The sequence below is a fragment of the Condylura cristata genome, unplaced genomic scaffold, assembly GCF_000260355.1.
Source record: "Condylura cristata isolate star-nosed mole 26May11 unplaced genomic scaffold, ConCri1.0 scaffold00002, whole genome shotgun sequence".
Taxonomy (NCBI): Eukaryota; Metazoa; Chordata; class Mammalia; order Eulipotyphla; family Talpidae; genus Condylura; species Condylura cristata.
Window position 1 is genome coordinate 81,580,845 of NW_004567103.1, and position 12,691 is coordinate 81,593,535.

At 51.1% G+C, this 12,691-nt stretch overlaps 1 protein-coding gene across 1 annotated transcript in view; it reads left to right on the forward strand.

Annotated features, from left to right (window-relative positions):
* Window positions 1–6,004: 6,004 nt before the first annotated feature.
* The window catches only part of GLI2 (GLI family zinc finger 2), a 175,376-nt gene continuing 168,689 nt past the window's right edge, over window positions 6,005–12,691 (forward strand). The window contains exon 1 of the mRNA XM_004674725.2: window positions 6,005–6,155. Coding sequence (XP_004674782.1) covers window positions 6,005–6,155 — 151 coding nt within the window. The remainder of the gene's footprint in view (window positions 6,156–12,691) is intronic.

Genomic DNA, 12,691 nt, shown 5'->3' on the forward strand with positions numbered 1-12,691 from the left:
TTTCCAATTGTAAATAAAGCAGCAGTAAATATGGGGGTGCAGGTATCTGTTTGAATCATTGTTTTTGTGTCTTTTGGGTAGATACCTGGGAGTGGGATTTCTGGGTCGTAGGGAAGCTCCCATGGAACTCTTTTTAAAAATGTGCCTATTTTTTCCCCCACCTCCCATCCAGAGCTCTGGAATCTTTTTGCCAGGAAAGACCTGGGCATGATTCCAGAGCTTCTTAGAACTGCCAGTGCTCCCAGAGGGTGCTGGAGTCCTGGGGGGCAGGGGATCTGAGTGCAATCTCCTAATGGCAAGGGTGTTCCTCCTTCCCCTAGCAAAACCCAGGTGTGGGGTGCCTTCTGGTGCATGGTTTGGATGTACTAGAGCTTCCTAGGTGAAGTTGGGGTGCTGGTGTTCCTTCCCCTGTTAAGTGATGTGACCTTAGACTGAATTCTAAGACAGAATCCAGAGCCTGGTCCCTCCCTGTGCCCCCTAGCTCACCTCTGGGGGCTCCGATGAGGCTGAGAAGCTGCCTTGAGGAGTTTTAGGGAGTGAAAGTGACTACCTGGGACCCTGGGCTCCTGGTGTTTACCCAGAAATTGTGCTAATCCCTCTAATTCCTCAGATTTATGCAGCTTTCTGCTGTGTCTGCTGCCTTCTTCTCCTGGAGGGCGCCGATGGGCTGGCAGTGGCTGCTTTGTGCCACAGTGGGCACTGCCCTGGCACCCCTCTCTGGGTCTGCTCTGCACAGGTGTTCATGAAACCCTTGGTGCCTCCATGGGGATCTGTCTCTGGACCACAGTGGACAATGGGGATCTTATTCAATGTCCCTTCTCATTCTGTCCACCTGGTCCTCTGGTGGCTGTCGCCTGGGACTCCAAGGTAGCACTACAGCTAGAGGACTTGGCTCTAGAGCCGATCCTTTCACTCCATGGAAAGTGACCTTGGCGGCTCACCTCCTCCTCTGTCAGAATGGGGGAATGGCATCCATTGTGACAGTGCAACAGTGTGGGGACATTAAGGTGAGGGAGTTGTAACAACTGCTCCCCAAGAAAAACCTTTTCCTCCTCTTTTTTCCAACCCCATGTCCCAGTTTTTACAGCTCCTTCTTGAACCCCTTTCTTACCTCGTGACACTAAATTCTGAGGGCTCCTGTTTCCCCATCTGTAGTTGGGGTTGCCTCCAGGGAGCTTCCTTCTCCCTCTCTGAGACCGATGTTAGTGTTTGGTACGTGTGCTGACATTGTTGACACCTTGAGTCCTCTACTGGTTTCTACGCCACTGAGCCCTGGGCCCTTCAAATAACAGCCTGGCTCCCTGTGCCCATATTACCCCACTGGCAAGGGAGTTGGGCACCTGCTCATCGGTGCCCGGGGAACTCAGGGTTCGAGGCTCTGCCGTGGTGCAGGAGCAGGAGCCAGGGAGTGTTTAACAGGTTATGATCAGGCTGTGTGAGGGCCCCATGGTGTGGGAAGTGTCCAAACCAAGGGGAAGGATGCCTGATTCATGTGGGAGTGTGCTGGAGGAATCTTTGCTGGTCTTCCAACTCGCAACCTAACTCAGTGTGAGACCTGAGGCTGATTGCCAATAAAGAATTAGGGAATAAAGACTTGGTGACTGAGTGTACAACAGTACACGCTCCTCCCCCGCTTGCTCAGCAGACAGGTGCCACCTGCACGGCCGTGGTGCTTGCAAGCAGATCCCGCTGCTTCTGCTCAGCCTGGCTGGTGGCTCCTATCTACCAGTCCTGCCACCTGGGATATGGCACCATGGCAGGGGACATGCCAAATCCTGCTTCTGGGTCCTCCTGGATTCCTGGTACACCTGAAGAGCTCAACAATAAGTGACTTCAATGCCTACCAGCAAGTTCTGGGGCAGGTCTCTTTGCACTGATGAACAGTTCACTGCTTCCGAGTGCAGCTTTGTGGGCAGCAGCCTGGGTTCAAGGCTTGGCACAGCCTCTTCTAAAGTCTGTGTCTTTGGGCACGTTGCTCAACCTCTCTGAATTTTGAGTTCTTTCTGTGTTAAATATTGTTTGGATTAAATGAGACCTCTAGTGTAAAGTGCTTGGTGACTGATAAACCTTTGTTAAAGGTTTGTTGTTTGAGCTGCTATTTTGATTTGTCCTCACTTCCAAGCAAGGTGTGTTTCATTTCTTCACTAGAGTGCCTTGAGAGGAAAAATCCAGACTGTACATAAAATCAATTACATGGGCCCTCCCTCGTGGTGCAATGGGTTAGGATGCAGCATTGCAAGCTAGCGGCAGCCGCCTCAGTGCGCATTCGATTCCTGGCCCTGGAGCTGACCCACATGGCGTGGCAGACCTCTCTTGACCCGCCCACTGCTCCCCTCAGCAGTGTACTTCGTTTGTATGCCTGTTCTGCTCCCCACTCTGTCTCTGGTGAATCCTCTCACCACCCCTGCACCTCTGGCTTGTACCCCAGTTCTGTATGAATAAATAAATAAAACTTAAAAAAAAAATCAATTGCATGTCAAAAAGCTTTGATTTCCTACCACGAAGGTCTACTTTTTTTGGCCAGCATTCCTGAGCAGTTACTTTGTGCCCACCTGAGTGGGCAGCAGCTCCTCACTTGGAGGTGATGAGGAATAAAGTTTGGGATGTCAGGTTGCTGCAGGGGTCTGGGAGCAGATGTGACAGCGATCTTTGAGAAGTGATGGAGGGGGGCCTTCCTGGAGGAGGTGGCGTCTGCATGGCATCTTGAAGTAGGAGCCCATCACACACAGGAAGTTTATGATGGGGGAAGAGAGCACAGTTGTATATTCAGTTGTATATTCACTCCTTATTCCCAACCAAACTTGCACTGAATTAGTCTGGCAGTGGGTAGACTAGTAAGGGTTTCTCCAGCATGCTCCTTCTGGTGGCTGGCACAGCAATCTGGGGTTGAACAAAGACTCTGAGGGTCATGGCGGGAGGGAAGATCAAGGGCTGTAGAGCTGGGTAGGCAGGGGAGGTGGGAAGGGAAGGTGCAGGTAGGCACAAGTAGACTTAAGGTGAAGCCAAAAGGGCTCAAAAGGACTTGGTTTTGGGAGAGATGAATGAGATTGAGTTTGGGGGGAAGGTGCTTGACTCTCTGGCAGAGGATGACTTGGAGAAGGACCAGAAGTGGTCAGGAAGGTTTCAGCACCCAGAAGGGAAGAAAATTGGTACAACATTCCTCAGCAGTAGCCAGAGAGGCTTCCACAGGCAAGGTCCTTAGGGGATTAATCATGGGAATTGCAGTTGATCAGACATCAGGGGAGAATGGGCAGGAGAGCATGACCCAAGGATGCAGCTTAGATGGTTTTGTGGCCAGACTGTGGGGCAGGAGAGGGGAGCAGGCATGGACCAGGGCACTTGGGGAAGGCCATTTGGGTAGATATCTGAAAGAACAGATTATACAATTAGGATTAGAGGCTCAGCCGGTGATCCCAGAATATCAAGGCCAAAGGAAACCCCATAAGTCACCAAGTCCTCAGGGAGATATTTTCTCCTCCTCTGCCTTGGGTTTTCTGGGCAGGAACTTTGAGAGATCATAGAAATGAGATGACTTGGGTGTGCAGGCAAAACCAAGATGTTCAGAACTTGGGAAGTTAGTGGGGCCTGGGACTGTCTTTCATGAGTGGAACCCATGGTGGCTGTGTACCCCCAGTTTCTACTTAGAAAGGCATGCGGGTTCTGTGTGAATCTTAAAAAATGAGAATTGTGCTGCTACAGAAGTAGTTTAAGCTTGGAGGTCCCTGGGGATGGAGCTGACCACCGCCTTTAGTTTCTGCCACACTGCAATCCCTGAGTTGTCTACCAGAACATTCCCTTCCCACGGGCATGCAAACACGCCCTTTCTCCCTTCTGTAGCTGTAACCACAGACTTCCTTGACTCCAGTTATTGCCCCACTTTTTACTTTTTTTTCTACAGCAAAAGTTCCTGATGACTTGGTCCGAGCCTGTACCTTCTTCCATTTGCTCCCCGGCCCCACCCCGGGTCGCTGCCATGCCCAGCTCTCAGGCCTTCTCTTCTCAATTTCTGTGGTTTGACCTGAAGCTGATGGCTCCTCGTCTTCAAAGCATTTCTTTCTTGGGTTGGCATCCAGGGCCCCATTCCTGCTCACTCTCTTTGACTGGAATGGCCATCTGTTGGAGTGTCCCTTGTCTCCATTCTGGAACATTCCCTCTTCACCTTCACTTTCTGTCTAGGAGAACTTGGCCATTAGTGCCACATAGCCATTGTTCAGTCTTTTATGCTCTGCTGGGCTCCAACTTACATTTCCAGCAGCCCCCCTCCCCTGCGTGTCTTAGTTGGCCTTTCACACTTAACATGCTCCAAACTAAGCCCCTGATTCCTACCCATGAAACTGCATCTCTGCTACTGTATTTTATTTTGGCCAATGGTACCACTGTTCATCCAGGTGTGCAGCCAAAAATGATAGGAGCCATCTTTACACTTTGACCTCTTCCTTTAAAAAATTGGTTTTCAAATGATTATCCTGTTGCATTTGCTACAAATACTCAGTTACACTCTCTGCAAGTCATGACACATAGGAATAAAATGCTTGTCACCCAACACCCACTTGGAGATGAGCCTTCCCTGGGTCCTGTATACCCACTTCTCCCCTGAGCCACGTCGACTCCTCTTTCCTTCACACCCGCATCAGAGCATAGCAAGGGCTGTTGCTCTGCCTTCAGTGCCTGTTGCTCTGAAGCTTTCTTTTTTTTTTTTTAAGATTTTATTTATTTCTGTTTCACTGCTGCCTTAACCAGACCCACCACTGCATCTCTCAGGGACATGGCACTTATGTCTTTTCACCCCTAATCTGCTCTCCACACAAGAGCGGAGTAACCCCTTTATACTGTCATGCCCTTCAACACTGCTCAAAAGCCTGCAGGGCCTGTACGCCCCTCGTTGCTCCTCAAATAAGGCAGATTTCTCCAGTCCCCGCCTGGGCTCCTGGGCTCCACCTCCTCCCGCTGGCTGCCCTCTGCTTTCTGCCAGCTGGGGACCTTCACGGGCATCTCTTTCCCACCTCGGACCCTCCCTGCTCAGTATAGCCACTCTGCTTTCTTTCTCCATGCCACCTCTCAGCAATGGAGACTAAATACACACCTATTCCCCTCTCCTTTTTATTACCTGTCCCCCATATAGAATGGAAACACCATGTATTGTATCTTCAGCATCAGACACAACGCCCGATGCATAACTTGGACTGAAAGCTATGTCGGGGCCCTCCCTGGTGGTGCAGCGGGTTGGAGCGCTGCACTGCAAAGCTAAGCCAAGCCATGGCCGCTTCAGTGTGAGTTCGAACCCAGCCCCCGAGGTGACCCACATGGCGCAGCAGACCTCTTCTGTCTCGCCCGCTGCTCCCCTCAGCAGTGTACTTTGTCAATCTGCCTGTCCTGCTCCCCACTCTGTCTCTGGTGAATTCTCTCGCCGCCCCTGCACCTCTGGCCTGTGCCCCATTTCTGTATGAATAAACAAAATCTTTAAAAAAAAAAAAAAGAAAGATATGTTGACTGAGTGTATGCAAGGGATTAAATGATGACAAATTGGCTACATGAATGAAGGTACAAATAAATTAAAAAAAAAAGTGTCCTGATAGCAGGGAAGAAACAAGGAAATAAGAACTTTTCTTTGAGACCCTGGAAGACGTCATTAGCTTTGCATTTATTGTCCTGTGACTTGGAGATTGAATCCATCGCTTCTGGCTTCTCTCTAGGTGGCTCTTGCTCCTCACCACTCACAGTGGGAACCTGTTGCTTAACTTTTTCAAATCCAGGGTAAAAGACCATGAAAACTCTCCACTGTTGTCCGCGAGGTCGTTCAAAAGACCAGATGAATCTCAGAACTAATAATTCTCAAAATTAATTAAACCCTCCTTCCCAATTATAAGAGAATTAAGTTGGTTGCCTTAGAAGCACTGCGGCCGTGAATCTGGGTCGGCGTCTCCCGGCTGGGTCTGGGGGCAGTGTTGGCGAACGTCTTTGTCTTCTCCTCTAGGGCTGCCACCCAGGACTATGAGCGACTGAGATGGAGACGTCTGCTTCAGCCTCTGTCACGGAGAAGAAAGACGCCAAGAGCGGACTCCTGGAGGGCACGGCTTTCCCCGACCCGGGCAGGAAGTCTTCAGCCCTGGCGGTGGCCACAGCAGCAGCAGCCGCAGCTGTAGCTGCCCAAGGAGGTACTTTCTGTTTTGCACACTTGGCGGGCAGCGGGGGTGTTTTTCATTAGCCCGTTAGGTTTTAATTAGAGTGGTGGCCGATGTCATCAGGCAGGCATGCTGGGTTTATGGAGGGCGAAGAGGAGGGCGCCTCTGCCCGGAGGATCTCTGGCACTGTGACGGACAGGCCTGCAGTTTTCTAGGAGGTCTGGCACCCCCCCAAATCTGGGGGCCTGGGCTGTCTCAGTCTGTGGCAGGAGCCTGAGTTGGGGGGAGAAGGAGGAGAAGGACACGGGAAGGGAGGCGCAGACGTTGCTGGGCGGCCCTGGGGTGCGCTCGGTTGGCACATTCGCCCTGTGCCGGGACGCCGTCTTACGCCCTTCTCCCACCACGGACTGTTCTGGAAAGTAATTGTCTTCTGATCCCTCTTGGCTGTAATTAGAGGGTCAGGTACGGAATTTAGTATCCTTAGGTGAATTTCTGGCCAACTTAATTATAACAGAAGGACTACACGAGCCACAGCCTCTCATTTTGCTGCCCCAAAGAGAAATACTCTGGTTTCCACAGGTCCGTGCCAGGATCCCGTCGGGAAAGTTTGGCGGGAAGGCGAGACCTCCCCTGGTGCCTGCGCAGTCCATCTGGAGGCCACATAACTATTTCTGTCTCTGAGCGCTGGAGAGGCTGAGATTTCCTTTCTTTCCCTTTTGATTCAAGCTCATTTAGTCATGCCCTGTTACTCACCGCTCAAGCACAGCTCAGAGAGCAGCGGGGAGGATCCGCCTTCACGGGGTGGGTGTGTGAATGTGGGCTGCGCCGCTCACACTTTGATGCTCACACACAGCGCGGGGCGACCGTTAGCGTGCAGATCCTGCCTGGCATGTCTAACCAGAGCTCAGACGAGGACTGCTGGGCTACCACTCACGCCGGGTGTAGCTGGAGAGCCAGAGCCCAGGGAATAGGAAAGACACTTCAGTGTGGGAGGGAACTGAAGGCTGCTAGGTGGCTGTTAACTATATTTCTTTTTTTTTTTTTTTTTTAAGATTTATTTATTTATGCTTATAGAATGGGGGTACAGGCCAGAGGTGTGGTGGGTGAGAGGATTCACTAGAGACAGAGTGGAGAGCTGAACAGGCAGATCAACGAAGTACACTGCTGAGGGGAGCAGCGGGCGGGTCAGGAGAGGTCTGCCACGCCATGTGGGTTACCGGGCAGGCGGGAATCGAACTCATGCAGAAGTGGCTTTTGCTTCTCAGTGCTGTGCTTTAACCTGCTGCACCACCAGGGAGGGCCCACTGTATTTCTTTTTATTGTCCCTGCCCCCAATTCTCAATTGGAAGTCACTATCAGGAAGGGTGACTGAAGGTGGGAGAGGAGACTTCATGCTCCTATCCTCTGGTACCTCCCAGAGGGTCTCCTGTGAACCTGAGTGTTGTAAGAGGAGCTTGGCCAACATCTCGTTCTTTTTGGACCGCGTGGCTGGTCACTGGTCATTTGGCTCTGGGGTCCCACAGATTTGACCTCTGATGCAAGATGATGTCCATCCTCCCCCCACCCCCCCAGGGGAGATGTCCCTTTGGAAGCCCTGTGATTAGTCGCGGCTGTGAGGATGGGGGAAGAGTGCTGACTCGGTATGAGAGGAGCCATTCCCTGGGTGGAGCCCCACGAAGGGTGGTATCCGGGAGCTGGGAGATGAGAGAAGCTGTGAGTGGGTCGTGAACTGCCACACGGCAGGATTTACTACGGTGTCACTATAGCAGGGAACTGATGTAGGCGGTAATTAGACAGTAATTAGGATGGAACCAGGGAGGAAGCCCTCCTAGTGTCGGAGCTGGTTGTCACCGTTGATGCTGTTGTAACAACGATGCCTGAGGGATTCCTAGTCTGGGGGGCAGTGTGTCTGCAGTGTGGGGTCCCACTTCAATCTGCTCTACCTTAGGGTGCCATCCCTGCCTACCCCTACACACTCTCTGCCCCCTCATTGCCCCACCCCAGGGGAACTTGGTGTATGATGTTCTAGATTTAACCTGTCACCCAGTGTCCCCAGAAAAGCAGCTGGTTGCCTTGGGAGCAGGCCCAAGTCAGGCACAGGTGTGCTGGACACTCCCCTCAGCTGTCCTGTTCCCTGCACCCCTTTCTGAGAGGCTTGCTGAGGACAATTTCTCCCATAAGAGAGGCCCAGTGGGACAGCTCAGAGAACACTGATTTGGGTTCTAGTTCCAGCAACATCCTTGATCCTGTGTGGCAAGCCATTCCCTTCTATGCGCCTGTGTCTAATCTGTATCTGAGGGTGTTTGACAGATGTTCTTCAGCCTTTATGATCTGGTGACACTGGGTCCTTCTTACATCTTACTCCTGGTGACAGAAGTGTGATGAGTGAGACTTCTCATTTCGTTGCAAACCGAGTTCCAGAAGGCTCTGTGGTGGACCTTTCTGGCTGCAGGGGTGTATACTGTTGACAGGTGAAATGAATATGCGGGAGGAGGTGCCAGACAACAGAAAGTAGCCTGTGTGGGTCACCAGTATGGAAGACCCTCTCAGGGCTGGGGACATTCAGCTCTATGTCTCTACGCTCAGGGCTGGGCCTAGCTTGAGCTGGTACCTCCCAGAGGGTCTCCTGTGAACCTGAGTGTTGTAAGAGGAGCTTGGCCAACATCTCATTCTTTCTGGACCACGTGGCTGGTCACTGGTCATTTGGCTCCTAATGAGCTTTCAGTGTGTTATTGGGGTTCCAAGTCAGCAGAGCTGGTAGGATGCTCTAGTTAACATCTATCTCTCTCTCTTTCTCTCTTCCTGGGTTGTATCTTTTCCTTTCTCCTTTGTAAATACACCCACTATTGACTCTTTTGTGTGTGCCTGCAGTACAACTGAATTTTAAGCACGTAGGTGAGGACCCACAGACAGGCACCCAGTTCTCATCGGGGTGCCCTATAACACACCGACACACACTTAGTGTCTCTTGGCTTTTTGCCTGTCAGTCAGGGGAGGGGTGAGTCCTGTCTGATGATGTCAGGGGCACTATGGTGACGGTGGTCAGTGCTGACAAAAGGGCCAAATCCTACCAACTGGCAGGACTGTGACAGCCCACATCTGGATGGCAGGGTGTCCGAGGCCTATATTCCAGGCCAGCCTTCCTTCCCTCATTCAACCTACCCCCTTCCCCCAGCACATTTGCCTTCAGTTCCAGGTGCTTCAGGTGCACCTCTGGAACTTTGTGATTTGGGTGGTAAGAATCATTCATCAAACTGTGGAACACCCATAGATGAATGGAACTTTATGTAGCCATTGGAAATGTTAAGACTTTATAAGTCTTAATGAGATGAACTTATGTTCTAATATGAAGTATTAAAAAAAAGCAAATACAGATCTTTCTCACCTGTTGCAACCTTGTACAATATGGAAGTGATTGTGCACATGTTGGGACAGAGAGAGGGAATGTACAGTGCATCCCTTTGGTCCTTGGCCTTCTAGAACCCTCTATGAGGATATCATTCGCTGCCTTTGAGAGACAAGGATGTGCTGGAGTCAGCCTATGCTGACCTATGAGAACTGGTACAAATCTCCTTCCAACTCTGCTGCCTGTGCCTATAGATTGCTTTAAGAATTGGCCATGGTGGGAGAATTTACATCACAAAAATTGGGAAATGCTACAAATCAGGCTGGTCCTTCCCTACCCCTTCCCCCCCTCCTCACCCCCACCAGAGCCTATTAAATGTCTACCAGCAGTAAGGCTACTTGACAGCTAACCCTCTCAAAGCCCCAGTAGGAAGACAGTGAGTTAATGGGGCATAAGAAAAGTGGGAGTCCCCAGTGGCAAAGCTTGGAAATCCCAGGCTGGACTCCTGGGCGTTGGTTGGGCTGGGGTGGCAGACATTGTCATTCTTGAGCAATGAGCGCCTCTCCATTGTGTAGATGAGACTGAGATGGGGTGGGAAGGGCTTGTTCAAGGGCAGCAGCAGCTCAGTGGAAAGTGGGGTCTGGCACTAGGGCTCCTATCTCTCTAGTGATTTCTTTTAGGTATTTGCATTAGGACTGTGGCTTTAGAGTGTGGGATATTGGGGCATTGAAGTCCCAGCTCCACAGATACTGCCTAAGTGCTCAGCTTGTGCACCAGCCTTCGAAAGTCTCCTTATCTGGTACAGTACTTTGCTCTCCTCATCTGGCCGGTGGACAGACAGCACCTGTTCTCCACCAGAGAGCCAGTTGTCCGAGCCTGGGAGCAGGATTTATTTCCAGAGGGACCTAACAGAGGTCTCTGATGCTTGAACTCTCTCAGGCACCCCTGGGGCTGGGCCTGCATGAGGCTGGGCTTGGTGTTTCCTCGCCAACTGGCTAACTCCTGGAGCCAAAACGTGCATCCAAAAAACCTTTGCAAAGCCAAGGGGCCACAGCCTAGGGTTCAGACTAGGGAAAGATTCCTTGGATCACCTGCGGGGAGCTGCTCTTGAGAGCAGACACTGAAGCTGCATGCCCGGTGGGCCTTTTCCCAGCCTCTTTAACCGTTGTACTAACACTTTGGAGGCCATAAATCTTTCAAAGCACATTTTGGCCCAGAGTTTTTTTTCCCTTTAATTTTTAAAATGGCGTAATTTTAAAGGTAATTCGATTCAGATGTTTCTCATTCTTTATACTGAAACTGCCCAAATGCTGTCGTATTTTCCTCCTCAACAGTGGGTTTTCTTTCCAGAAATGTTTCTGAATCTCTGTGTGTGCCTTTGCTGAGGCCATAGGACCTGCCACTCCAAGCCTCTATGCTGGATGTTCAGAAAAGCTGGAGCCGTAAGACTTGGAGCTGGGCGTTGGCGATGAGCTTCGTTGGTTCCTGGAGTCTGGCAGACAGACGGGCTTTGGAAATCTGGTGACATGCCTACTGGACAACACCCAGATCCTAACCCTGGGCGCCCACGCTGCTGGCCAGGGTCCTTCCAGTGTGGTCCCTCTCCAACAGCAGCAGCACCCCCAGGAATTATTAGCAATGCTGATTCTTGGGCCCCACTCCAGATTTGAAGCAGAGCCTCTGGGAGTAGGCCTCAGCAAGCTGGGGGTGCTTTTGATGCTCTCTTGTGTGTGGACCCTCTGTGGTCCAGCTACGTGAAGTGAGTGCATCTTTCCATAGATTGTTGCAAAAGTGACAGGAAAGATGTAGAATGTCTGCACCTGCCTGGTACTTTGTACCTCTCTCTCATAAGCTGTACAGAGAAGTAGTAAGTCTGAACTCTGAGCTAGGTCACCCTGTGCAGGCCCAGCTTTGCTGATCCTGGATAGGTCTGTGGCTCAGTTTCCTCCTGTGCATAATGGACATCCTAGCAGTATCCACTTCATAGTGTTGTGAGAATTATTTGATTTCATGCACATACTGTGTCAGGTAAAGAGTTAGCTCTTTTTGAGGGTCTAGGTAAGTATTTGCTTTGTGAACTGTTACCAGTTTTTTTTTTTTTTTCTGGGTTTGCAGACTCTACCTGATCTCACAAGATCCCTCTTCATTGGTAATCCTTGCCAGCTAACCTGTTGAGGCTAGATAGGTGACAGGAACCCCAGATTTCCAGTGCCTTATTTGAGAATTGTGGTAAGGGTGGGCTGAAAATCACACCTAGGTTAGGTGCCTGTCCTGCTTTGCAACCATGTGCTGATCTGCATAAGCAGGCCTAGAGGAGACCCTGGCTGCATTAACTCAATGTTCTGCACCTGCAGAAGACGGAAACCAGACCAGAGGTTTGAGATGTTGGTCGAACCTTAGAACCTCATGAGATAACTGAATTAAATGCAGACTTCAGGTTGCCCGAGACCTGCCCAGACAGAATCTTTCCCAGCCAGGCCTGGACATGGATGTGGGCACATCTCATGAGCCTTCCAGGTCACTGGATGCATTTGGTCCAAGGCAGGCACTGAATCCCTTGGAGATGATGAGCCCACCAGCGCCAGTGTTTACTACCGGGGTGGGGGTGGGGGGTTGGCTGTACACTGAGCAGGGTTGAGCACTGCACAACTCAGCATAGGGTTCTCTCCCCCCAGGAGTCTCCTCCACAGCCTCATCTTGCAACAGCTGTCCGTTCATCTTGTTCACCAGTCTTGGTTACTTCCCACAGCTTTCTCAAGTCACAGTTTTGCTTAGCGGCATCTATCTTAAAAACTGTACACATGGCAGAACATGTAAACGACTCCAGTGAGATGCTCAGAGCAGGAAACTCCCCAAGTCCCCTGGACCTACTGTTGCTGGGAATTGGTCAGACACCCTGTCGCCGATAAATGCCTCTGGTATATTTGTCCTCTCTCTTTTCTATCCTCCACTGCATAGGATGCCCAAGCGGATAGGGCTTTGTTGGTTTACTACTGCCTCCCAACAAAGCAGACTCTTAATAAATGATTTCTGGGTGAGGGTCGAGTGATGTGACCATGCCAGGTATGTGCTCCGTGGACTGTCCAGCTGCTTCTGTTGGCTCTGAGGACCCTTGGGATGAGGGGCAGCCTGCTCCTTGGTCCCAAGTTTCCTTCCCAAGGCCCTTGAGTAGCTGAGAACATGCTTCATGGGCCGCTTCACCTACTTGCCTGAGCTGCTTGGC